This window comes from Phodopus roborovskii, unplaced genomic scaffold, assembly GCF_943737965.1.
Source record: "Phodopus roborovskii unplaced genomic scaffold, PHOROB, whole genome shotgun sequence".
In the NCBI taxonomy this organism is placed as follows: Eukaryota; Metazoa; Chordata; class Mammalia; order Rodentia; family Cricetidae; genus Phodopus; species Phodopus roborovskii.
In genome coordinates, this window is record NW_026125278.1 from 1,820,032 (window position 1) to 1,846,316 (window position 26,285).

General features: G+C 37.5%; 1 protein-coding gene across 5 annotated transcripts in view; it reads right to left on the reverse strand.

The window, feature by feature from the left end:
* Pdlim5 (PDZ and LIM domain 5) overlaps positions 1–26,285 on the reverse strand; it is a 157,978-nt gene that overhangs the window by 67,616 nt on the left and 64,077 nt on the right. The window contains exons 4-6 of one of the 5 annotated variants that reach the window (XM_051194613.1): positions 8,335–8,377; positions 3,298–3,314; positions 151–165 (exon numbers count right to left, since the gene is read on the reverse strand). In XM_051194613.1, the coding sequence (XP_051050570.1) occupies positions 151–165; positions 3,298–3,314; positions 8,335–8,377 (75 nt within the window). Of the gene's footprint in view, positions 1–150; positions 166–3,297; positions 3,315–6,053; positions 6,473–8,334; positions 8,378–26,285 lie in introns of all 5 variants that reach the window. The other 4 variants (XM_051194605.1, XM_051194603.1, XM_051194606.1 and 1 more) reach the window with 4 other exon arrangements.

Sequence of the window (26,285 nt, forward strand, 5' to 3'; positions counted from 1 at the left end):
CTAGTGTGAAAAGTCCCTTTTAAAATGCTCCTTAATATATTTAGGAATTCTTGTAATGAGATGATACTAAGAAGATTTTCTGGGGTGGACACTGAGTGTGAGAGAGAGAAGGATGGAAATTAAAAGACAAACCATTAGTTAAGTACTTACACAGTGCCGGGGTTACTGAAGGAGGAATAGTACACACAGGAAAGGTGTGACAGAGAAGACATGGAGGTTCCCAGGATGATGGAAAGCAGGGATGGTGGAGAGGGGAAACAAAAAGGGGGAGAAAAAGAATTTTAAAAAGAAGAAATAAAGAAAGAAACAACAGAATCCAAAAAAAAAAAAAAAAAAAAAAAAAAAAAAATGAAGAGATGGCACACGGACACCATGCTTCAAATAATCACAGATGTACAGACATGTAAGCGCAATTGTTAGTCAAAACCCTGTGACATTGCTACTATAAGGATGATAGTTTAACAGCTGGGTTTATCCCACAAAACAACTTTATCTCTTAATGCCAGTTCAAATCCTAAATTCCTGAAAACCAAGAAAGAACCATGTATTTTTTTTTTAAATGCCTAGGTTTTTAAAAATTAGTTTTAGTACAAATTAAATTCTTATTTTCCTACAAAAGCATATAATAAAGTATAATTTGACACATCACTTAGAAATCAGTTTAGAGTGCATTTTAAAATCAGAAAACCAATTGTTCAGTCTCACATTATATGAGTACATTAATAGCAAGCATAATCTCTGAATTTTCTTCTTAAAAATGTAGTGGTTGAGACAAGTGTAGAAATCACAACAGAGTAGGAATAGTGAGCTCTCTAGCAATGTTCACACCCCTCCCTTCTACTCATGACCACCACCCTCATTCATAAACCCCAGAAGCCTTAGTACTGTGTGGGAACTACCTAGTTCTGTTTGCTGGAGATACACTTATTGCTCAGAAAGGACTATCTGATTTGATATGGTGAAGGAACTCATTGAATAATGAGTCGAAGGGGAACTTCAGGACACAATTCGTTCACATAGCCTACCATGGGGCAGAATTATTAAAAACAAATGCTTCTGTGTTCCACCATGGACAGAGAACCAAGTATAAATTCTATATAAATTCTATATTGCTTTGTCAAAGAACATGTTGTTGGCTCTTCAACTCTGTAATTAAACTTAAGAGTAGAAATTCAATATAAACTAAGTGAGAAAAAACTGCCTACTGGCTTTAACGTTAAAAATTAGTAGAGTTGTGGTATTTCTACATGTTGATGTCAGCATAAACAGAGGGGCAGCTCTACTGAGTGAGGCTGGGCACAGCAATGAGGTATTTCACAGTAGAGGCAGTGCTTCTCAGCCTTCCTGATGATGTAACCTTTTAATGCAGTGTGCCTTGTGCTGTGGTGACCCATCCTAACCATAAAATTATTTTTGGTGCTATTTTATAACTACAATTTTGCTACTGTTATTAATAGTAAATATCTATGTTTTCTGGTGGTCTTAGGAAAGAGTTCTATGACCTGTGAAAGGGTCATTTGTCCACTAGGTTGAGAAACACTGGGGTAAAGCATTTTTTACTCCATCTTGCAGGAATATCACTTTGCAACATAATCTCTTATATACAATTGTAGATGTACACTCCAATAGTTTAAAGTTAAAGGAAAGTGTTTTGTGTTAACATGAAATCGTGGAGGCAATGTTCTGTGCTGAAGGACATATAAACAGATAGCTGATTTCAACCTAAAGAAATCAACAAATATTGTCACATATTTTAGAAAATAATGTTCAAATAGATAAGCTTTGAATGTAGCAATGTCAATGTGATAAACCTATACTAACTAAGATTTCCCACGTCATGGGCTAATTACAGCTGCAAGAGACTTGTTTGCTTCAGTGGTAAAATGGGTTGCATATTTCTACCCATTAGACTTTCAAATACTAGTTTGTAGGGGCAAATACTCCATGACTACTCAAGAGCAGTGCTCTCAAAGTGCAGCCTCTGCACATTAATTCATTTGTAGAGTCACAACTTGAGTCTGTAGTCTCTACAAGTAAACGCCAAATCAAAATGATAGAAAGACATCCAAGTGACAACAGGTGGCAAAATGAAAGGCACATCCAAATTTGGCTTGGGATCAAATCATAGCCCCTGTATAAGAAGCATGACAAGAGAGCAAATTCCTGGTCACTCAGCTAAAGGAGAATTAGGCTGTTGTCATATTTAGAGACACAGACACAGTAAAATACAGAGTAATACCCAACACGTTAACAAATCTGAATTTTGAGCTTCCAAGCTATCTATTTAACATAAATGTTTTATTTATTTTTTTTATTTCAAGTGGCATGTTTTCCTTTTTTCAAGCAAATTATGTGCTACACTAGAATATACTAGCTAGCCAGTTTTTATATATAATAAGGTAATTTTAACTCACAGTGTCTGAGTGTTTTACTTATGTGCTTGAGTCAATCAATAGATTACAGAAAATTAGGAAAGTGTTCTAACAATTCAATAGTTAACTTTCTTGAATATATTCAAAACTGACATTCCCTATTTCCAAAGAGACTTCACTGTGGTATACTGCCATAAGAAACTTCTGCAAATGCTCAGAATAACCACAGCTCAATTAATACAAAAATGCTAAGTTATTGCTCGAATGAGTATTTAATCTTGTTTTTAAGATCATCATTGCTAGTCAGTCTAATATTGGTACAAATAAACAAAACAAAAATACCAGTGCTTTTCAATGCCTATTCTACTGAGACATTTAACAAATTGGTAACTATTTCTTTAGAGTAATTTTAAAATATATGGACTTTTCACTACCCACATACAAACAAACACACTACACAAAGATACCTAAACGTGTCACTAACATTATCTGATTTAATTTTGCAGAAAAATCATAAAGGCCTTAGAGAATTTTATCTAGGAAATACTGGCTTTTGAATTCAATTTGAAAATACTTGAGTTTTGTACATATTATTTACTGATGATACAAACTTTTATAGTTTCTCATCTTTGTCTTGTAACACTCCTAACTGATTAGAATTAAGTCCCCCAAGCATTTCCTCTTTCAGCCACTGCACAGCAAACTCCACACATCTTTTATGATATAACTTAAATACTAACTACTATAAAGCAATTCACTATAGCATACAATGCAAACCAAACTTATCGAAAATACTGGTTTTTTTTTTTTTCTAAAGTACAATTCTTTTGCAAAATTTAATTTAATTTTGCAAAAAGCTGAGGAGTCATGCTGTTTACTCATATATAAATCACCATATTTCCTCTCCAGTAATGCAGATACTAACTTTGTCACGTGTGTTTTCTGTAAAGAGAAAAGCATTTTAAACCATTATTTGATTATATCATTAACTTTCAAATCTTTCAAGGCCAGATTCTTCAAAACACAACATAACAAACTGTTAGTAGTTGCAGCCAAAGAAAACTGAAATATAGGACACACAAAAGACTTACCTCTAAGAGCAATGGCATGTTATAATGCAGGGCATGTGTACAGTTAAATGCAAATCAGTTAATGTTTCATGTAAAACAGCTTGTTTCCAGTGAGGAATACAAAACCATGTTCTGTTCTTCATGGAGTAAGGCGGTAGCAGAGAGAACAGCATGCCAAGAACAATACTTTATATGCAGAAGAAAGTCTGAAGTTTCTTTAAAGAGCCTTAATCATCATTAGTTATAAGAAAAAGAATGCTTACATAGTTTTAACAGTTATTCTCAAAACCACCAATACACTACTCAGACTTCTTACTATACAGGAAATTCTAGCCACATCTTATTATTGACACCCAATAAGCACTTGTCTGGGTTTCCTGTTTATTGATTTAACACAAATTTCAGTGGGATACCTATAAAACTGGCAAATTAGCCAACCATTTCAAATCGCTTAAAAACTAACAGTCTTGATGCTTTGAGGAAAACACAACTCGGCCATTTACTTTTGTATCCCTTTGAACTTTTAATCGTTTGGTCATTGGTGGGTGCTATTTTAAAAGTAATTAATAAAGAGCAATCACTCTCAACTTTACGAGAGTTTTGTTTTACTGAAGTCACAAAAATCTGAGACGATGACCAGTCGAATGTCTGACACCTGATGTGGAGAGGTGAACATCAATGTGAGGAAACACTAACTCCAAGAAAGATGCAGGGCTGACTGGTCAAGTACGGGAGTTTTTACTTTTCTAGTCTAAAAGCAATAACAGAAAGAGCACTAAAGATCTGCCCTAGAGTCAGGCAGGCACCAAACTGTATTCTCACTGTCCTAACATCTGGACAGCATTTGAAATCAAGCTATTTTTAAACACTTGCAGTTCACAACTGCAAAGCAGTAGCTTGCTTGTTAATGATGCAAAACATGTAATAATCCCTTTTATCCTCAGTTTCACACTGCGCTGAACACCGGCCATGTGCTTGGTGAACACTTGCCAACTCATTAGGAAGCTGCCACTAAGGCCTTGAACCTATGGCACCGTCATTTGGCCTGAAATAAGCTCTATTTCGTATCATCACAATTACTACAGGAATGTTTACCACGCACAACCTGAAACTTTTTGTAAATTCCAGCCTTCCCCATAACTCCATTTTCCTTTGACCTCAAGGAGACTTTATTATAAAATTTCCAGGAGTGTTAAAAGGTTTTGGAAGACACTGACTATCTCCAGTGAGTTTTCTATCTACTCAAACTAGAATTTAATAAACATAGTAAACTTCTGCTTCAGCATTTCAAAGGCAATATCATTTTCTTGTGGTTACCTAAAACAGACATACAAAAAAATATATGTATGTATGTATGTATGTATGTATATAAATAAAACCAAACACACACATATATGCTTTGCCTTCGATAAGAGGAGACAGAACATTCTGTGGAGGGCACTAACTGACTCCAGTGTCTACATTAATACTTTTAAAGAGCTACCCACAACCACAGAGCCACAGATGCACAGCCCAGAAGCTCTCCTTGCTCCCTCAGCAGCAGCCTGGAGCTGTGCCACCTCCTCTTTCAAAGCCCAGGAGCTGCCATGGCAACAATGTTACAGAAAGCACATCCTCTTCATTAAGTGAGTTAACATTCCAGAGGAGTTAGGTCGTTCAGAATGGGCCTATCTACACAATTATTTTAATTATAAATTTCCCGGGGAATCGCATCAGCAAAGCTCATCACGTGTGCATAGTATTTCCCTTACAAAGTAAGTTTTATCACAATGAATCCAACCAAAGTTGTATGTAGATTACTTTGCCTTCAAATGACTACACTGAATTCCAAAAGACCCAGATTAGCTACCTAGAAATGAAAGGCTTCAAAAGCATATGTGCAACCATAAAACGTGTGGCTTCAAATAATTTAGTATGTTTAACACATGTTTAAAAATGTAATTTCCAAACCCCAAAATAAAAATCACAACTGAATTTTCAAAAAAATGTTAGTATTATTTAACATCCTCCATAGTTTAAAGATGTTCATCTTTTTAAAAATCTATATATTGTTTTTGGTGCTGAACATCTCTCACTTTTTAAAATTACTGATTGCATTTAAAGAATAAATTCCTGATAAAATATACCTAAAAAGAATGTTAGGGAGTTGCTTGGTGCTAACAATTTATACAGAGATGTGAGTTGGAAGTTGACTTGTTTTCAGCTTTCCAGACTACTTCCTGGAGGGGAAAGATCATTGCAAACTCATGCCCTCTCTCTTCAAAGAGGTGTACACATGCTGAGAACAATTACAATCACACTTCTTACACCTTTGAAAGGGTGGAAATTTTTGAGGATTTGCCTTGCATTATAAGTGCCAGCTGCTCAACCCTGTGCAGGAACTTGGAGGGAAACGTTACAGAGTAATGTTACAGGCTCAGAACACATCAAAATGCATAAATAAGTTTTGGTTAGTTTCTAACTGTTTTGTATGAGTACTTTTGTAAATAAATAAAGGTCACTGTTAGTGCAGCAAGTATAACTTCATCCTCCTTCAAAGAACAGCTGAAGAAAAAGGAGATTGTTTCCTGGAAATTATCTGAAAGAGCAGAAACCACCCTTGGCCACCTACCCATTTTGCTGTTTAATGTCACCCTGGGATCCTCTTCTCTGCCCCTCTGCTAGCTCCTGAGCAGGCTCGGAACACACGCTGGTGACTGTGGGCTGCCGTGGGACATTAACTGCAGATTTACCAGTGTTTGGTGCAGATGAACACTGGTCAGTGCTAAGATTGCTATTAACATGCAGTCCGGATGCAGAGAATGAGGGAGGAGTGACAGCAGCCACAGGTGAAGGGGAAGCATGTGATGAAGTGGTGGCATGGGCTGGGGTGAAGGCAGACGATGGTGATGGGATGGATGTGACTTTTGGTGAAGACACAGAACCAAAGGGCCGTGGTGCTTTATTGTAGGCCATGTTGGTTGTGGAAGAGACTTTGGATACAGCAGGAGATGTAATGGGCACAGGTTTAACTACTTCTTTAGGTTCACCCTATGCAAAATAAAAATAAATATATACAAAAACACAGCAAATACATGCAAAATACACTGAGTGCAAACAAACACATAGTTGATTTTAAAAAGACAAACACAATTATGTTAGCAGCTCAAATACGTTTTCAGGACAAATAACGAGCTCATATAGCACAGCATGCGTGCTAACTGAGCTTAGCAGGCATGTCAATCATGCATGCAGTAAACACATTTCCATTTGTTAAAATGCAAGTTTCAAAATATTCAGGAAACAGAGCAGGAAAACCAGGGGGAAAAATCCTAAAGATGACCATTAAATGTCAACTTAGATACATTTTAAAGGAGTAATTTCATTACACATAAACATAAGTTTACTAACTGAGACATCTTATTTCTAAAATACCCAGAGCCTCAATTATAATTCCATTCCATCTTTCTAACATTCTGTTCTTTCTCTCCACAGTGTAATTACTTGAGTCATGAAAATCACCAAGTTTTAAACTCTTCAATAACAAAAAAGAATGAGGGATTCACCTAACTCAAAGTATGTGTTACACAACTATTTAGGATAAAAAACTTGGGGGAAGAAAAATGCAAAACAGATGAACAAACCACATTTATCCTGCATTTCTCCTAAGATTCACTTCTGTTTCCCTTCCTGAGTGTGTGATTATTCTGAGATAAAATAAAACTATTTCCCTTTTTCCAAATAAAATATTGAAGTCTCATGAAGAAAAACATGTTATGTTATGTTATGCTTTTTCCTCATTGCCAAAGACAAGTCAGAAAGACCCATTCCTCCTAAAATCACCAGTGTTGGTAAACCTTTATCTGGACACGTACTCAAAGCTTTCTCCTTTAAAATGAGATAGTATTTCTGCAACACTGAAGGAAGAAAAAGAAACAAAAAGAAAAATCTTTCTCTCTACCTTCCCAGAAGAAAGTCAGATCTTTAAGAAAATACATAATGGTAACTCAAATGCTTAAATACAAGAGGGAAGAGAGCAATATAAATCTTAAATTTTCATTAACTGAAAAAAAAAATAAGTTAGGGCTGAAACAAATGGATTAAATGAACAGATGAATACACTGCCAATAGAAGGGGAGAAAGACTTCAAAGAGAATAATCAGGTGATTAAAAACACTGGTTGGCAATAATGTGAGACGTGTAATAAAAAGTGGGGCATTTGCCAACAACCTAATCCAAGAACACTCTGGAGTGGCATGACCTTCGTTTTGGGTCGATACATATTAATGATTTTAGAGAATACAGAAAAATTCAAAGTAAATATGAAAGGAATTTTGACATGCATTATTGACACTGCAGGGGCCTAGAAATAATGCTTTACAATTTTATTACACATGGTAATTGTGATGGCTATTTTTGGTTGTCAACTTGACTATGTCTGGGATTAACTAAAACAGAGCCCACCACTTTTAACCCAGAGTATTTGAGGTGGGAAGATTCACCTTAATCTGGGCCATGCTGTCTGCTGGTATGGAGGACACTGAAAAAGCAAGATCTCTCTCTTTGCCTGGCTAGAAAGTCCAGTCACTAGCGTTAAGAGTCCATTTCTTCCAGATCCTAGCATATACTAAAGACCAGCTGAGAAATCTAGCCTCATGACTTGAGCAACTACTGGATACTTGGACGTGTTATTGGTAGACAGCCATTGTTAGACAAGCTAGACTAGGACCACACTCTGTAAACCATTCTTATAAATCCACTATATATGTGTATATGTATATAAATCTGTTCTAAGTTCTGTTCCTCTAGAGAACCCTGATAAATACAATAACTTTATAAGTTCTATATTCTATTTTCCTTTTAGTCTTTTAAAGAAAAGAATGAGTAAAACTGTGCCGAGACTATAAACGCACCTTCTGGACAGCAACGGGCTCAGGCTTGGCTGCAGCGGATGCTCTGAGGAGAAAAAGAAGAAAAAAAAAAAAAAAAAACCATGAACCTCTGACAAATTAGTAATGTCATCAACAGACTTTTACTATTTATATACTTTAAGATGTTAAATAATCAGAATTAATACCTTTATAATTCATAGTTTTCACCATTCACAATTTTCATTAATTCTTGTGGTTAGAAGTCAAATGCCACAAGACCCAAAATTCTCATGTCCTATCATTCTTCAGTTTCTCTAGCCCTACAAGCTCAAATGAGGAGACAAAGCAGCCAACCCTGCTTGCTAACATACCCATACTTTTAATTCTTAGGTTAAGGCAATCAGCACATTAAAAGGTAAACTATCATGACTTCCTCATCCTTGGGCAGTTCTTTAATAACCCAGTCTGAAACTTCATCTCTACCCTTTTTTCCTAACGAGCATATCTACAGCTGCTGGGTCTCTTTCTGAAGGTTAGCAATTATATTCAGGGTGAACTATGTCCCTTATTAAGTAATTTTCTTTATATTTATGTTCTCAAACACTTAAACAAGTTGATGTGCTTGCTATATGTGGCGCTTAACATCAACTTTCAACTTGACAGAATCTATAACCCCCAGAAGACATGCCTGTGAGCACGTCTGTGAGAGATTGTCTAGTTTAGGATAGCTAAGGATGGGAAGAGACACCTTAATCGTGGGAAGCATCATGCCAAGTACAGCAAAAACTGTCACCTGTTATTTGTAGTTAGATGCAATGTGACCAGCTGCCTCAGGCTCCTGCCACCATACCTTCCCACTGTGATGGGCCACGCCCTCAAACTGTCAGCTAAAATAAACCCTTCCTTCCTGAAGTTGTTTTGCCGGATAATGTGTCACAACAATGAGAAGTGTAACTATTACTATAAAGACTAAATGTATACAGGTTGCTTTCAGGGGAAGCAGTAACTATGTCCTGTTTTTATCCATATGTTAGTGTAGCACCTGGCAGGTTAAGATGTTACCAACAATGAATGTGCAAGGAAAATATTAAATAAGGTCTAACAAAACTCCAGACATGGGACAGCTTTTATATTTCAAGTGGATTGCTATTTTTAACCTGTTCATATTTTGCACCATGTGTCTTTTTTTTGGTATGATGGGCTAAACAATAACAATAATTGGTTTGGAGCAAGTATTTCTTATAAAACTATCATTATCTTTACCTTTCTAAACAGGTGCTTCAAAGTTCAAGTAAATTGCTTAGGATTAGGATTGAGGAAGCTATTGACACTTTATAGGGTATTTCTTGATTTTAAAATGTTATTTTTTTTCCTTTTTTAAGAACTGTTTGAGAATTTTATACATGCATGCATTTTGATCAAACTGACCCCCTACCCTCCATCTCCCTACTGCCTGTTATTTTTTAATAAACCAGAAGCAATCTAATTCCTCTCATGCTATAACCACCTCAAGGATAAAGCACCAAAGTAGAATTCCAAGGATGTAAAAATAGTAGGCAAATATTAATTGATAATAATTTTATTATATAAAAACAAGAGATTGGTTTATTTAAAAAGACAAAAGATTACAAATAACCTAGAATATTAGGCCTCTCAATAAACATATCCTAGTAATAAACTTCGATCAACATTTTAGCAGCAGCAGAATTTCCCAATAAGAATTAATTTAGCTATAACAGGCACCAACAAAATAGGCAGCTGGCGTAATGAAAGGCCACAATGGGTACTAAGACTCAGCTGCTATAGTACAGGTTATACCCTGTACTGCTGCCTAACTTTCCATCTGTTCTCTCAAATGAATCCTCTTTAGCTTGCAGGATTATTACAACAAAGGGCAAGTTCAAGAGAGGAGCAGTGGAATCTTCCTTTTATTGGAATTTCACAATCCGATTTAATTGCAAAGGATCTACTCATTAAAACCTCCCAAGACACTACTGAAGGTTGCCAAGATTGAGAAGCCATATCCCCTTTCATCCAGATGTCTGAAGATATATGGAGCATGTCTAGCAATGTAATGTGTAAATAAAGATGCATGTAGTTCAGCTTCAAGGCCCTGGATCGAATCCTCAGCAACAAAGTAAGCGAGCAAAAATCTGCCAACAGTCACAAGGTTCCTGCACTCAAGATAAGTACAGTCATCCTAGATGTAAGAAAATAAATCCCTTCAATTTTTCTAGTGTTCCCTCTCATTTAAGTAGTGTTAGCAACAACAAAGGCCCAGAACTGTATTTTTACTGATTTTGTTGTTTCAACAACTTATTATGTTCAGAATGAATATTATCAAACCTTATTAACAGAAAGTTCTACAAACACAGTATTTGAAAAACAACTGAATTTACAGGGGAAAAAAAAGTTAAATCTGAACACACCCCATTTGCCTTCTGACAAGTTTCACAAGAAACAAGATAAGCATTTCAGGGAGAATGGCAACATGCCCTCCAAATCCCAGGGTGGGTCATTATACAAATATCCCAGTACGTGAAATAATAGATTGGCTTACAATTAAATGTCAAATGAAACAGCTGATATACCACAAAGTGTAATAAAAATCATCCCCCATGTTTTAAACACTAACCACCATATGAACCATAGAATTATTAAGTTTTGAAAGAAAACGTTTCTTATATGCCATGAGTATCATATGACAACTCTGAATATTTATTGAAGTTCACAATTTCAGTAAAGTATGAAATATTCTGTTAAAATGTTTTACTTTGCCTTTTGAATTAAATTTGTAAGTTGGGTCAATAAAGTTCCCTATTTAAACTTTAAAATCCTTCTCAAAACAATTTTTCATTTTGGCACTGTATGATAAAATTCTTCCTACAATAATATTGATCCACCTAAAAACACCAACATTGTTACTAACATTTTAGGAAAGGTTCTCTTTAAATGCTATGCATTTCTTCTCTTTTGTGAACCTCATCCCTAATTCATAATGAATATGTATGTTTTATAATAAGGAAAACTTATTTCATAGTAAATTAGCTTGTAAATATCTAAACAAAGCATTCTACTATGGAAGCTATATGGAAAACATGAAGTTCCAAGGTATACAGTGTCTCAGTCACAAGCCTTTAAATAACAGGGAAAATACTATGGATTGTTGTCTGTACATACTTAAAAGACAGTTATTCAGGAATAGTTCTCAAGAGCAGAGTTGAGGGTGGGGCTTGGGAAACATCATTGAAAATAAATATTTAAAGAATGAACAGATCTTTGCAATGTCTGAAATGTTTACTCAAGTCTCCCAGGAGTAGGAGATAAAATTAAGGGAAAGAAATATTACAGTTCACAATTGTAAAACTTTACAAGGCACAATCTAAAAACCTTTGCTTAATTATCTTTCCTGTGTCTCTGGTACTCTCTTGAACTTGGAGTTTAATAAGACACTCAGGATGCCTTGTCTAAAGCAAAATCTGACCATGTTTAAAGAAGAAAATTCTATTTCCCACATCAAATATACATATGAATATTTTTCAGTACTCTCCAGGGAGAAAGATAAACATACAAATATGGAAAAGCCATTTGTTCAAATTAAATTTATTATAATTATCTTTAAGTTGGACAAATAGTAAGCATTTTCTCTTTTACCAATGTCACGGATCACCTGAAAAAAAGAGTGACTTTAAAACATTTAAACAAATGAGTATTTTAAAACTAAGGTATAAGAACTTTAAAAAAGGTCACAAAATACTGCCTCTCCCTTCAGACAGCAGAGATCGAGAGTCACTCCTGTGCAGGGTGAGTTGCCAGTGTACTGAGGTCCTGGTAGTGGCAAGGGGCCATGGCCCAACAATTGGCTTATTGTTCTCTCTCCCTAGTGGGAAGCACTGAGGAGAGTAAGCATGCATGGTGGCACAGTACCAGCCCCACAATATGGAATGCAAAGAACAAAGCTGTCCCTCTGGCCAGAACGAGCTTTTCAAAATTCCTTAGTTTTGTGTTTGTTTGTTTTTAAAAAGCAGTATCTGAAACAAATATTTCCTAGTGGGTATAACCAGTTTCAGAGTTTCCAGCTTAACAGTTGAAAGGAGTCTGCAGTTGTAGCAAACCTATTAAAAAGTAGAACTGTGATGTCCTAGTTAGGACGAGGACTATTTAAAAAATGACCATAAAGTTAGCAATAGCTCTATCATGGATTAGATCCAAAAGAATCAGGCAGAACTGCAATTCTGGAAACCCAATGACTGGAGCTACATGTTTTCAACTAGTGCATTTTCTAATATTGCATTACAAAGTCATGTATTATTCATTTAACAAATCAGCCTATAAACTTTAATGATAGTGTTTAAATACAAGGATTAGGCAACTGAACTACGTGGATGAACATTAGTTTCCGTTCCTTTTAATAACCAGGAGGCTTCCTCAACCCAATCTAACATTTAGCTCACAAATAGTTATGCAGAAAGGATAAGGGGTCTGGTTCATCTTCTACGAAGTGAGCTCTAAATTTCCCACAGCATGGCCATCTTTGGACCTCATGACCTTAGGACCCATAAACTCTAGGGCACATCATTAATCACTTTAATTACAACGATGTCAATTTATAATAACAAAGCAAGTCCAAACGTGAAAGAAAGCAAACGTGCAAGAGTGCAGAGGGTTGCCTCTTAAAGAGTCCTCTGCACTTCCGTGCACTGAGACCCTGAGCATTTTGAACACTGTGGCAATGATTCCTGGACTTTTCTAAATCACTTGAGAATATATCCTGTAAATAAAAGTACAAAATAGTTCTGTATCAGACATAAAAACATTCACTATCAAGACTCTCCTTACACATACCACCCAAGTACTTTCCCCATTCGCATCTTCTCTTAACTGCAGGAACTAACAAAACACGCTGTTTGCCCCTAGAAGGAATGCAAATCTAGATGGACTCTAAGCACAGATAAAGAAACGGGGAACAGGTGCACAGGAACTGCTCTGCCCATGTATCTAGGACCCTGACCTTGTGCTTGCACAGGGCTGTAAATCAAGTGTGGCGCCGAGATGTCAAGGTCAGGAAGGCATCTCCTGGTAACTGCTTCTGTGCAGGGCTTTGGCTGTAACTTGTGAGTTGGTCATTAGCATTTGATAAAGATTTGAAAAGAAATTTTGACCAATTAACTACACATCAAGCTAAGGAGCTGAAGGATGGTGAGAGGGAGGGGGGTGAAGTCAGTTCAGCAAAGCTTGCCAATCTAATGGTTCTGCTATTTTCACCAAGGAGAAAAAAAAATGGGGGTGGGGGTGGATTATTGGTGCATCAGGGGTGATAGATGTGTGACCTCAGGTGGCTTCAGTTTTGACTTCAACAAACCATCCAGGAACTAATCCTATAGAACCATGGCTGTTTGGATTTCTAAACTCAGAATTGTTCTACAAAATGATAGGATCATTTCGGGAGGTCCATCAGCTGATAGGTACAGGAAATGAGAACGTTCCGTTACTCTTCTGCTGGTGATGGTATAATCACTTCCAGCTCAAACTGTCACACTGCTTGCAAATAAATCAAAACGTCCACCCACCATCCAAATGAAATTCACAGGACCAGACACCGATTCCAGAAGTCTAGAGAGAGGATAGCTTTGGCTCAAGCCTACTATCAACAGTGCTACCCTGCATCTCAGTTCATTTCTTATGCACTACTAAAAACTCTTGTCTTCTCCACCTACAAACAGTTGTAAGATATCTGAAAAGAACAAGTGAAAGAATACTCTGTGTTCTTGCATGAAAATGGTTAACCAACATAATTCCCACGTCTGCCAACCAAATCTATACTTTATTTTTTTATCGCCATAGGTTAGCACCTTTATAGTTTATTAAAAACACAAGAGAAAAATCTTCTCTTCCAGTCTTGAAGTAGAGAAAACAATATTTTTATCTTCACAGTATCTATGACCTACATGAAAATAGTGTGCTTATTTTTGTTTGTTTTGCTGTTGTTATTGTTTGTCTGTCTGTTTTTTGTTTGTTTGTTTTTTGAGAGTATTTCTCACTTATTTCTCACTTTGGAGACCATTATGGCCTCGAACACACAGAGATCCACCTACCTCTGCCTCCTGAGTGCAGGGATTAAAGGCATGAGCCATCCCCACCTGGTTAACAATCTGCTTGTAACAAAGACGAGTTTAATTAATAATTCTTCATCTTTCTCTCTATTGTCACAGTGCTACAATGCTCATAAGATGTAGCTGATTCATGTTATAACAGAAAGCAGGATTAAGAAATAGTCATAACTATTTCCACAGACTTCAAGTGAGGGATAAAGTTAACTAACTGCTTAGGAAAACCTGGGTAAAAAAATGAAGGTGGCAAGGGCAGGCACAATTCATAACCCGAAGACCAGCTTGTTCTTCTCTGTAGAAAACTCAGAAGAGTCCCAAAGGGATAACACTATTGCTTTTCCCTCCAGACTCTCCAGCAGTAAGGGTAGTTGTTTGAGAAGCAGCACAAATAAGTCTAAGTTAGCAGCAAAGCTCCAGTCCTCTACATTGTTTGTTAGTCTGTCAATCATCTAGAAGTGGGCCAAGCTCCCTGGGGTGCCTCTGCATCTTGCTCAGCCCTAAGCTCAAGACTGTCTGCGGTTCACTTTCTCCAGACACAGACTCTCTGCCATTCCTGTCTAGGCAAAGCACATTCATTATAAATTTTTGTAAAAAGGGTATTTTTAGATATTTCAGTAAAATTTAAAGGGATAAGCATTCCAGTATTCAACACTGCCTTATTAGGCGTACATTCTCCACAAACATACAAAATTTAAATGTTTTATTTATTAGCATATCAGAGCTTAGTTTTTTCCATTGGCTTAACATTTTAAGAAACGGGTGGATTCAGATTTTATTTTTAATCTAGAGAAAGACACTCAGAGTCATTTAAGATTCCTGAATATATTGTTTGTAGATACAGATACACAGGCCAGGTCTATACTTGCTTAAGTTTCAGGGCCAGTTCTTAATTCTCATTTATTGGTTAAGAAACAGAATCTTGTCCAGCATCCTCATTACTGAATTTCAAATTAATCCAAGTGATAATATTCAAAACTAATAAAAGAAAATTTACAGCCAGCTGAATTTACAAATACTTTTGAACATTACTAAGTCCTATGTGATCTATCCATATTTCTATGATTACAGAGAAAAGAATATAAACCCATTCTGTTTTCCTTTTAGTTATTAGGAAACTTTCTGTTTATAGAAATCGGGCTGTTTGTAAACGAACACAGAACCTCTTATATTTCTGACTGAAAATTTAAAACACTTTGCTGTAAAATTAGGACAAGCCAAAATTCCAATTCTTTTTAACAGAGCAACCATATGAAACATATATTACCTTCGCAACCCTAATCCCTTTTCCACATTATAGAGAGAAAAACCTGACAACAGCTAGTTAACCACACAGGGTGCCTAAATCAATAAATGACAAGTTCATCACCCACATTAACCACCTCTCTACATCACTGTCTTGAGTCAATATCATTCGGAAGCAATCTAAAACAGCGCTCAACAGGACACTGCTGACAATAAGCACAGAAGCTCAAAACCCAAACTGGTCTGTACGTGCTCAGTGGCGACTCCTCCGATCAAACCTGAAAGCCCTGGCAGTGTCCAACAACGCCCCCCACTATAAGCAACTCTGCATGCTGCTCCAGGTCTCCATCTGCCTCAGAGACCAAAGGCAGAAAAGGCACAGTGCTCCCACTCCAGGGCTCACAAAAAACTGAGTAGTTAGTTCTACCCCAAAACAACTGTGTCCAAACCTTTTGTCACAATGCATAGTCATTGCATAGTCACAATGCAATGTCATGATCCACCCACTGAAATTATGAACCATTAAAATACACACTTTCATGTGTGGCCCATCAAAATACATTTGGTTCTAGTCCGCTTCATTACAAAACTGAAATTGTCAGTGGGCAGGGTGTGGGAATACCGGTCTTGAGCCTATGACCAGCACTAATCTGGATTCAAAGGCAGGGAGCTGAGAAAAGACAGAGCTGAGACAGCGGCTTTATGGACATTTAACAAACTGGGGCTCTGGCTGATAGCATGTACACGCTAATGTTCAGAGTTGTCCTGAAACAACGCCCATGTAAAGCCTCAGCAAACTAGTTTTGACTTTGGAAGAACACTGCATGCAGCAATAAACTCAAATGCACATAATAAACAGACGCGACAACACCCTTAGCAACAGAAGGGTCTTCACAAAATGCATCTTTAAAGCTTATCCTTACCAAATCTGCTTCTGACATAACTGCCAAGAACACAAATGATGACTACAGAGTCTATGTGTTGTTCCCACATGGATGTCCTTTAGCAGGGACACACAATGCATAGCTAAGCAAACCGAGCTTTCCTGTTTGAAAACGTAGACAAGGGAAACTAACTTTTAGATGGCTAACTTACATATACATATGGTACACAGACATACATAAAGGTAAAACATCCATGCACATAAAAAAGATACATGTTAAAATGTGCTTTCCAAATACTAAGAGTGAGTTTATAATTCTATATCTGCTGTGTACAATGTGTGACTAAAATGGCCATGCAGGAGTGATGCTCCTTCGGCGCCAGTATTGCTGCTTCAGAACTTGGGTCGGGGAAGACACCATCAAATGGTCCTCAACGTCTCTTCAAGCTCTTCAGAGCACATGTATCTTTTTCACATAGACTGGGCCATACATTTTCTTTTTCTTTCTCTTTTTTATCCTGTCGACCTGTTTGCACTAACTAATTGTTTCACTTTTTACTGTTATGTATTTCTCAGACAGGAGAAGGAAGAACCGGAACAGATTACGGAGAAAATCTAACACTTAAACTGGCCTCAGGGAAAAGCCAACAGTGTTTCTTTTCATCACCCAGGTGGTTTGATAAGCTGTTATCAAAGCCACAGCAAACTGTCCAGGGTAGCACCAGGTTTAAAAGAAGATTGCCTAGATTCTAATCCTATGTTCTCCCTTTACTGACTGTTCAATCAGAAGGGAATGATAACAATGGTTACCTACTGTACAGGACTATTTTGAAAACTAAATGCAAAATGACTGTGATGGGCTTAGAGCAGTATTTTCCACAGAAGTAAACTATCAGCTGTATTAACCAATCTCCATAATTTGAGATGCTGAATGCGAACAACTGCTATAATTAATTTTATTCTAGCATTTTGTCTTTTATGAGAGAAGACTAACACTAAACAATACAATCTTGTAAAATCTAGTATCATTTTCTAAAATATCAGGGCTGCGGCGGCTATGCTCATTGTTTCTATGGCGCTACATAAGAGAAAACATTTTTTCTGAGCACACAATTCTGAGAATTGTGTGACTCTCTTCTGTACTTCCTTTGGGGCTCACATGAACTCTAGATACAAGGAGTCACCTAGGAGCCCCACACATGGCATGCAGACAATGTTTCAGTGCAATGTGGGCTATGGACCGGAAATGGAGTGCATATAGATAAGAAACTATTCCCTAGGGAAGCATACATCAACTGGTTATTCAATACCAAATGGTGAGCCCTGAAAACATACACACAAGTAACATTATACAGCCGGGGTGGGCTGTGTTCATATGAGAGTGAGAGAGAGAGAGAGAGAGAGAGAGAGAGAGAGAGAGAGAGAGAGAGAGAGAGAGAGAGAGAGAGAGAGTGTGTGTGTGTGAGAGAGAGAGAGAGAGAGAGAGGGAGAGAGAGAGAGAGAGAGTGTGTGTGTGTGTGTGTGTGTGTGTTGGGAGCAACCATCAATGAAAACAGAGGCCATGAATTTGAAAGAGAGCAAGGAAGGATATATAGTAGAGTTTGGAGAGAGGGAAGGGAAGTAGAAATGATAAAAATTATATTAACATCTCAAAAATAAAGCAAACAGAAAGGAGCTACCACAGGACTTATGAGAAAACACACGTGATTCCCAATCCCCATGGGGGTGTTAAAAAAAAAAAAAAAAAAAAAAAAAACACCACAATGTCAACTTTTCTCCCAAAGTGCTTCCAACTGTGTTGTTTTATGAAAAAAAAAAAAAAAAAGTATGAAGATGTTACAAACAGCAAAGCCAAAAACCTCTAAGTTTCTTTCTGTATACCCAACATGTCCTTCTCTTTCATTTGCATCACTAGTTATAACCCAAAAGCCCAGTCATACATGGCAATAAAATGTAATAATTAGAGATCAAAGCAGCAGCTGTGTTCATGGACCACACCCAAGACTGTGGTGAGCTGCATGCCTCAATTAATGATGGGATCCATATTTACAGAAAACTGAACTTGCATTATAATCTTTGTTCGCGTTTTGACATGCACAACATCTAAGAGTTCGGCTGTTTTCACCCATGGCCTTGTTTCAGCTCTCTGTCACATAAGATTGCATGCACTCCAGCATCTCACTGATCTTTTGGGGGGGGGGAAACTACCCCAAAGCAAACACTAGCATATGCTTATACTTCTGTGTCTCTATGAAAACAAGATGTAGGATGACTCACCAGGCTTGGTGAATTCTGTGGAGGAGACTAGTAGTTAATGGATTTAGAATATAATTGAAAGGGGCTAAAAGTGACTATTTACTTATAAGGAACATTTACAGAGGTAGAGCATGGACAGAGAGCAGTAGCAGAAGATGTGGTTCAGAATATTATACCCCAAATGTCTGTACCCTTGATGATATCTTCTGTAATCTATGTCTGATAAAGTTAGACAGTTAACAAGTATGACAGGTTCTGAAACCTGAAAAAGCTCTTCATCAGTGGTCAGAGAGGCAAAGAAAACCAACAACAACAAAAAAGAAGACAAAGACCTTAATAGACCATCCAGAACTCCTTTACACAGTACAAACTTTAGTCATGATAAACCATTTTTACTTACTTTTCAAAATGGAAAATTCTCTATCAAACTATCAAGAATTCCTAATAAAATTAAAATCATAGTTAGACAATATGAGTTTTTTTAGTCTACAAATACAGCAGACAAATTTACTCAAATGAAATGTTCTAGACCAATGGTTCTCAACCTGTGAATCGTGACTCCCTTTGGGGGTTGAACAGCTCTTTCACAGGGGTTGTCTAAGACCACCAGACAACACAGCCATTTACATCATAATTCACAACAGTAGCAAAATTACAGTTATGAAATAGAAACAAAAATAATCTATGGTTAGGAGTCAGCATAGCATGAGGAACTGTATTAAAAAGCTGTAGCATTAGGAAGGTTGAGAACCACTGCTCTAGACAAAGAAATGTAATCACAACTATTTGCTAGGTTTAGGTATCGAACACCCAAGATCAGCATCCATTTACAAAGACTTATTTTTTCCGATCCCCCAGAAAATAATAGGCCATTTTATAGAAAACAACAGAAGAATCAATGTTTACATAATCTTACCTAGAATAAAACTAAAGCAGCAATCAAACCTAAAAGCTTCGTTTATTATTTTTTTAATTTCACATAAGGTTAGTATTATAACACTTGGTTGTACTCGAAATCATTCAAGTTATGCTGTGAAAAACAAATAAAATCATAGCATCCTTGGGTGATGTACTAGGAAAGGTAGAAAACACCTCCCTCCCTCTCTCTATCTCTCCCCCCCCCCAATGAGTGTCCTTTATCAAAAATCCTTGGAAGTAAGTGTCTCAACTTCAAAGGTCTTCAGATGCATAGAACGTTTGCAAACATTCTACCATTTAAGCAATTCTGATCCCAAAATACGAAATTACAAATACTGCAAAATCTGAAACTATACAGATATTTTGAATTCCAAATGGTTTAGACGACAGCACCTCCACCTGCTTTTGACATGCGACAAAGAGTATCACTGTACAGCAAGATGGTAAGCTTTCTACAAGTGACAAAATGTTTCTTCCTTAAAACTCTGTACACTCTTATATAATATGCTCTTACACAAAATTATGACTATGTGGCTAACGTTGTCTCTTTCATGAGCTGGCACAGCAGTCATACGAGCCTGTCTTCCTGAAGATGTGCTGAAAAAGCAGCATATGTGTTTACAGATATTTCTGTGTATGTGTGCTTGTATACGTGCCTAGAAACACACACAGAGAGGAAAGTCCAGAAGTATATGTACTAAAATATGTTTGCACTCTCTAGATGATACTGAGATTCTTTCCTTAAGACATGCTCTTATGACCTCAAACTGCAGTCCAGGCTGGCCTGGAACTCATGCAAATCCTTCTGCCCCAGCCTCCTATGTGCAGGGATATCAGGTATGAGTCACAGGCCTATCTTCTTGTTCTCCTTATCTTTCTTTTTCTGAAAGATAGCCTTTGTAACAGGGATGACTGTGATAGTTGAGAAAAGGATAATGTAATTCTCCATCACTTGTGATGAAATACAAAATTGTGAATACTATGTACAAATAATAGAAAGTTGATAAATATAAGTAAATAAAAAGGGATGAGATTATCTAGTTTGGTGGTTCTCAACCTTCCTAATGTTGTGACCCCATAATACAGTTCCTTGTGTTGTGGTGTCCCCAAACCGTGAAATTATTTTCAATGCTACTTCATGACTGTAATTTTGCTACTGTTATGAAATATAATGTAAGTATCTGTGTTTTTTGATAGTCTCAGGGACCCAGTGAAAATTCATTCAAAACCCCCAAAGGGGTCATGGCCCTCAGGTTGAGAACTGCTCTTTTAGTGACTTTTATGATAAAGTGATTAGCAAAGACCATTGTGTAGTGAGAACACTGAGAGAGTAAAGAGAAGAAATTACTTTACAAAATTTTTAGAAATGTGTTCATAACTATAAGCTTACCAAATTAGTTCTTCCTCTAATGTCATACATATAGATGCTGCTCTGTGGAAAACTGAGTTTTCTTAACATGCAAGAGGCAGACTACAAATGTATAGATCCTCATGAGCACACAATCTATGGTAAGCTCAGTGACGAGGCACACAGCACAGAATACTAAGGAAGTCCACAAAACTGTGTGGACATGCTTACACACTCCTTTGGACTCACAACAGCAGGTGCCTTCTGTGGGTCCCATGAACTGACATGCCAAAATCTCTCATGATTTGCCATGAGAATTAGTAAGGACTTTTTTGAAATTACTATTTAAAAAAAAAAAAAAAAAAAAAAAAAAAGCATCCTCAAATGACAGCCTGAGAAGAGGAAAAAGGAAATGAAACTCAAGTAAACTTTTGTTTTGCTGGAGACTGAACCCAACACTGACACAGGCATTCTATTGTAGAGATAGACATCAGACCAGGGGAAGATACTCACCTATCCACAGAGGATGTCAGAAGTAAATCAAATTGATCATTTAGGAGTTAGTAATAGTTTCTTTCTTAGAAACACAGAAATAAATGCCAAGAAAAATCACTGGCCACTCTGACTGAGGCAGGCATTTCCTCCAAAGACTATTTCCTGTCCTCCCCAGATTCTGTGACCACATCACACATGTGCCTGCACAGGTACTACATCTACATCTCTGTATTTTTAGCCAATTTCAGACACCACTATTTTATAAACAGAATTCTAAAGTTCGAAAAAGTCCTTTCCTTCATGATGCACTCCCTTATGCAGTTCTCATAAGGAGGATTTCACATTATTGCTCTATGTTAATATGAAAACTACATATTAAAATATCTCCACCTTGAACAGGCAGCTAATCTAAGATATTTTATATCTATTTTCACTCAGATGATCAAAAAATGTCCTCCTGCAGTCATATTATGCATAGTCAGAAGTCAAAAGCAACACTGGCCCTCCAGAGTTTAAATGTGAGTAGATAATATTTGTGAGGTAGAATACTCTTGCTGGGTGAGGTGCCTATAGTCTCGGAATTTGCGGGCTGACTGACATAAAACGATCAAGAGCTCAAGCCACCCTTGGCTACAGAGTAGGACACTGCCTCAAACACAGAAACAAAGAAAAGAGCTAGAATTTAGTCTATTTTAAAGACTCTAAGTCTCAGATATAATCTATTTCATCATGCAGGCTTTTTAAACAATACATTCCCCCCACCCCCAATTTTTCCAACCACAAGAATATTGGCCACAATTTTTTGGGCAAATCTCTATCATTCCATGTGAAAACTAGTAGAATTACACTACACCGTCAAGAAGCAGTGTCACCAAACGTAATACATGACTTATGCTGGGAGTGAAGTTCCCCAAACTCTGAAAACAGCTAACTGCAGCACCACATAAAAAACAGTCATCAAAATGTCTGTTTTACAACTAAAGTAGTAAAAATGTGTGTGTGTATCCACAGATCATCTCAGCTGCAAAAACTCTTGTCAGGAATTAGGTAGCAGCTAAGAAAATGATTAATCTTCAGTCTTCAGTCAGAGTCAAAGCTAAAACATGACTGTGCAATCTCTGCCTACTTAACATCTAAATAACCACGAATACATACACAGGGGGGAAAAAAATCACCCATCAGCAGCCTCTTCGAAGGCTTCAGGAAAAAGGAAGCTTCTCCCAGCCCGTGTTTCTTTGTAGAGAGTAACTCCCGCTCTCCTTAGTGACTTTTGTCACAGTTCATACATGAACAGGTGACTAGTTACATAACCAGTGCACTGATTTAAATTCTCATGCTCATGCAGATTTTAACATCACCTGTTTGTCAAAACGTTGCTATAAACACTAGAAACGTATCATACAGTTCAACAAGCAGTGAGTCTTTTCAAGGACCTGAATAGTTCAGAACATTACCTTTGGGGTAGATACTAGTCGTCCATTTCAAACTCGTCAAACTCAGTCAAGGTTTTGGGTCTTATTTTGGGAGTGGCTAAATGTCTTTTGAAATATTGATCATGTATAAGTTCCTACAGTTTGGCTTTGGCATGTTAACCGAAAGGGGAATGCTGTGGTCAAGACCTCACAAAGAGTACATCTAACAATCTCAGAAGGCTCACTTTTCACTCTATGGCACTTGCCAACATCATTGGCAGAAAACAGGCGTACAGTAAGCATATTGTCAAAACATTAAATAGCTTCATTGAAAAAGAACAACAAAGCCATTTACATTTCCCTCACCTAACAAAATCTCTGGCATAGGAATGATCTTTCCTAGTTCGGCTTAAGATGACGTGTGGCTGCCTGTCACACATTTCCCCACAGCCCTTAGCTTATATTCCTGTCCTTATCACTTCTAAACTGCTCTCGGGGCTGTATTTGTTCATCTAAAGTCTTAAATCAGAATATAAAATTCAAGCCTCCCTTCTCTTAACGACTGCCTGTTCTTTTAAAAGGTTCTTCCTACATGCATTTAATTAATTTTATTCTAACAAATACCTTAGTCTCAGCCTGGGTGGTGACATTCCAAGAAAAGTTACATATTAATTTCATGAGTTTCTTTCTAGCTTACAATACACACACACACACACACACACACACACACACACACACACACACAGATACGATGGATTATCTTACTGAGAAATAATTAAGCATCATTAAGTTTTAAATGCCAAAGCTATTTAGTTTCGCACCATGGGCACAGAAGTTTCTGTTGGACACAGTTGCATTTCACAATTAATTTTTAGAAATCAAGATGTTTTTAGGGTTTCGAACTAGGTGATTATAGGCCTACATGTCATCAACGCTCTATCAGCTCATGGTGTCTTTGAGGGACACTTTGAATTACATCAATTAAGCTAGCATGGCACTGGGGATAATACAACAAAGTTATTCTGAGAAGTAATGATAAGGTCTAGGGACAGCCACACTGTGTCCTCACATAGGTGTACGATGTGTTATTTCCTTTTAAGTGTATGTGCCATGATAGTTTTATAAAGATGATCTGAAAGTAGAAGCATGGTCCCAACGTTAAGCATATTTCTTTACCACCAGGAAGACAGAAATGCACTGCATCAACTCTCACTCCCCCTCACTCATTTAGAGAGCCACTATAGAGAACAGAGGAGATATTAGCTACATTTGAGTAGTTCCAGTAGAAACAACTCATACACATTCTGATTTTCAATATGAGACAAAAAAAGCTGGACTGCTTTTATAATGTTTTTCTAAGCTGAAGGTAAAAGAAATGAACTGAGAGGTGAACTAAGAGACATCAAATCAAGTATAAAGTGCCCATTTACACTCTACCAGTGACTCGAGGGCCTCTGCTTTAAAAGCATGCTAGGAATTCGTCTAGTCTTCCTCAGGACATACCTACTTCCCTGTAAGCCTTGCACAGTGATTTGATGCCCTTCATCCGGTCATGCTCTCTGTTTTGTTTCAATTTCTTCACTATGTAAATCCTGAACTTCCCACTATCTTAGAACTATGTCTATGAGCAGAGAAAAACAAAAACAAAACCAAAAACCTTCAGAGATGCTAAGGGCCTACATAATATCAGTCTTACTGCCCTTTTTCTATTGGTTACCCCTCTTAGTTTCCTACATTCTTGATTGCTTTAAGTTAATATTTGTACGAAGTATCATTCATGTTCACATTTGCCCTTGATCACATTTATGATGCTGTGAATTTAACTGATCTTCATTTGCACTCTGGGCAACAAAATGCTTCCCAAGCTTCATACTCACAAGCAGTGAGGAGGTTTCATATGAGAGTATTTAGTCATTTGCTGAAAAATTGCTTTACTTTAAAAAAAAAAAAAAAAAAAGTACTTTCTACAGACATACCTCATCTACCAGTTCTGTCTCTAGAAGTTTAGCACACAGAGATACGGGAACAAGATGAAAGAGGCCTGCTTGGATGGCGTCATTAAGTATTGTTAACAGGCAATAAACACTTGTCACTCAGATACAAAGCAGATTTGGAGTCATCCATACACTGTATCTATCAGCAAACTTTTACTGATGTTACTGAATGACCCCAAACATAAGCCCCCCCCCCCACTTCACACATTAAATTAAAGAGTACCAGCTGCCCTTCCAGAAGACCTGGACTCAATTCCCACCACTCATGTGGCATCTCAGAGGATCTGATGCCCAATTCTGGCCTTCACAGGCACTGCACGCACATGGTGTACAGACATGCTGACACCCATACACAAAAAATAAAACTAGATTCACTCTGATTTTGTTGTTTTTGAATTTTATAATTCTTTGCAAATGTTATACAATGTATTCTTATCATACTCATCCTCCCTCTAATTCCTCCCAGATCCACGCCCCCATTCCTTACCTACCTAACTTGTCTGCTGTCGTAATTGTTAAAAATTCAACCTGTTGGATTCTAAGAGATTCATATAAGGTCCCTCACAGAAAGGGAAAGGGACAAGTTCCCCAGAGCACATGGAAACTGGGGGGGGGAGGCAGTGAATAGAGAGAGAAGTAGAAGAGAAGGGAAGGAGAAGAAAGCACGTGGGACTAGGAAGATTGAGTCAGGAGAGGAATAGAAGGAGGGGGGAGAAGGGGAGGGGGAGAGAGAAAGAGAGAGAGAGAGAGAGAGAGAGAGGACATAAAAGAGGGAGCCATTATTGGTTTGAAGAGAAAACTGAACCCAAAGAAATGTCTAGAGACCTAGAAGACTGACTGCAACTAACAATTTGAGCATCCGTGGAAAGGCTACCATAAATGCCCTTCCCAGATAGTGAGATCATCAACTAACTTATCCATGGAGCCCTCATCTAATACCTGTTGGAAACAGAAGCAAACACCTACAACTAAATATTGAGTCGAACTAGAATCCAGCTGTAGAGAGAGAGGACAAGACCAGGTTGCAGAAATACATAGAGACAGCTGACCTAAACAAGGAGGAGCTAACGGGCCCCCAGACTGATAGCTGGGAAGCCAGCATGGGACTGACTCAGACCCCCTGAACATGGGTCTCAGCTAGAAGGACTGAGCAGCAGTCTAAGGGACCTCAGACAGTGGAACCAGGATGTATCCCTGGTGCACAAAAGGACCTTACGGGCATATTCCCCATGGAAAGATATTCCCTTAACCTAGAGACAGGAAAGAAGTCCTAGTCCCTACTTCAAATGACTTGACAGATTTACATGACCCCTCCTGGATGGCATAACCCTATAT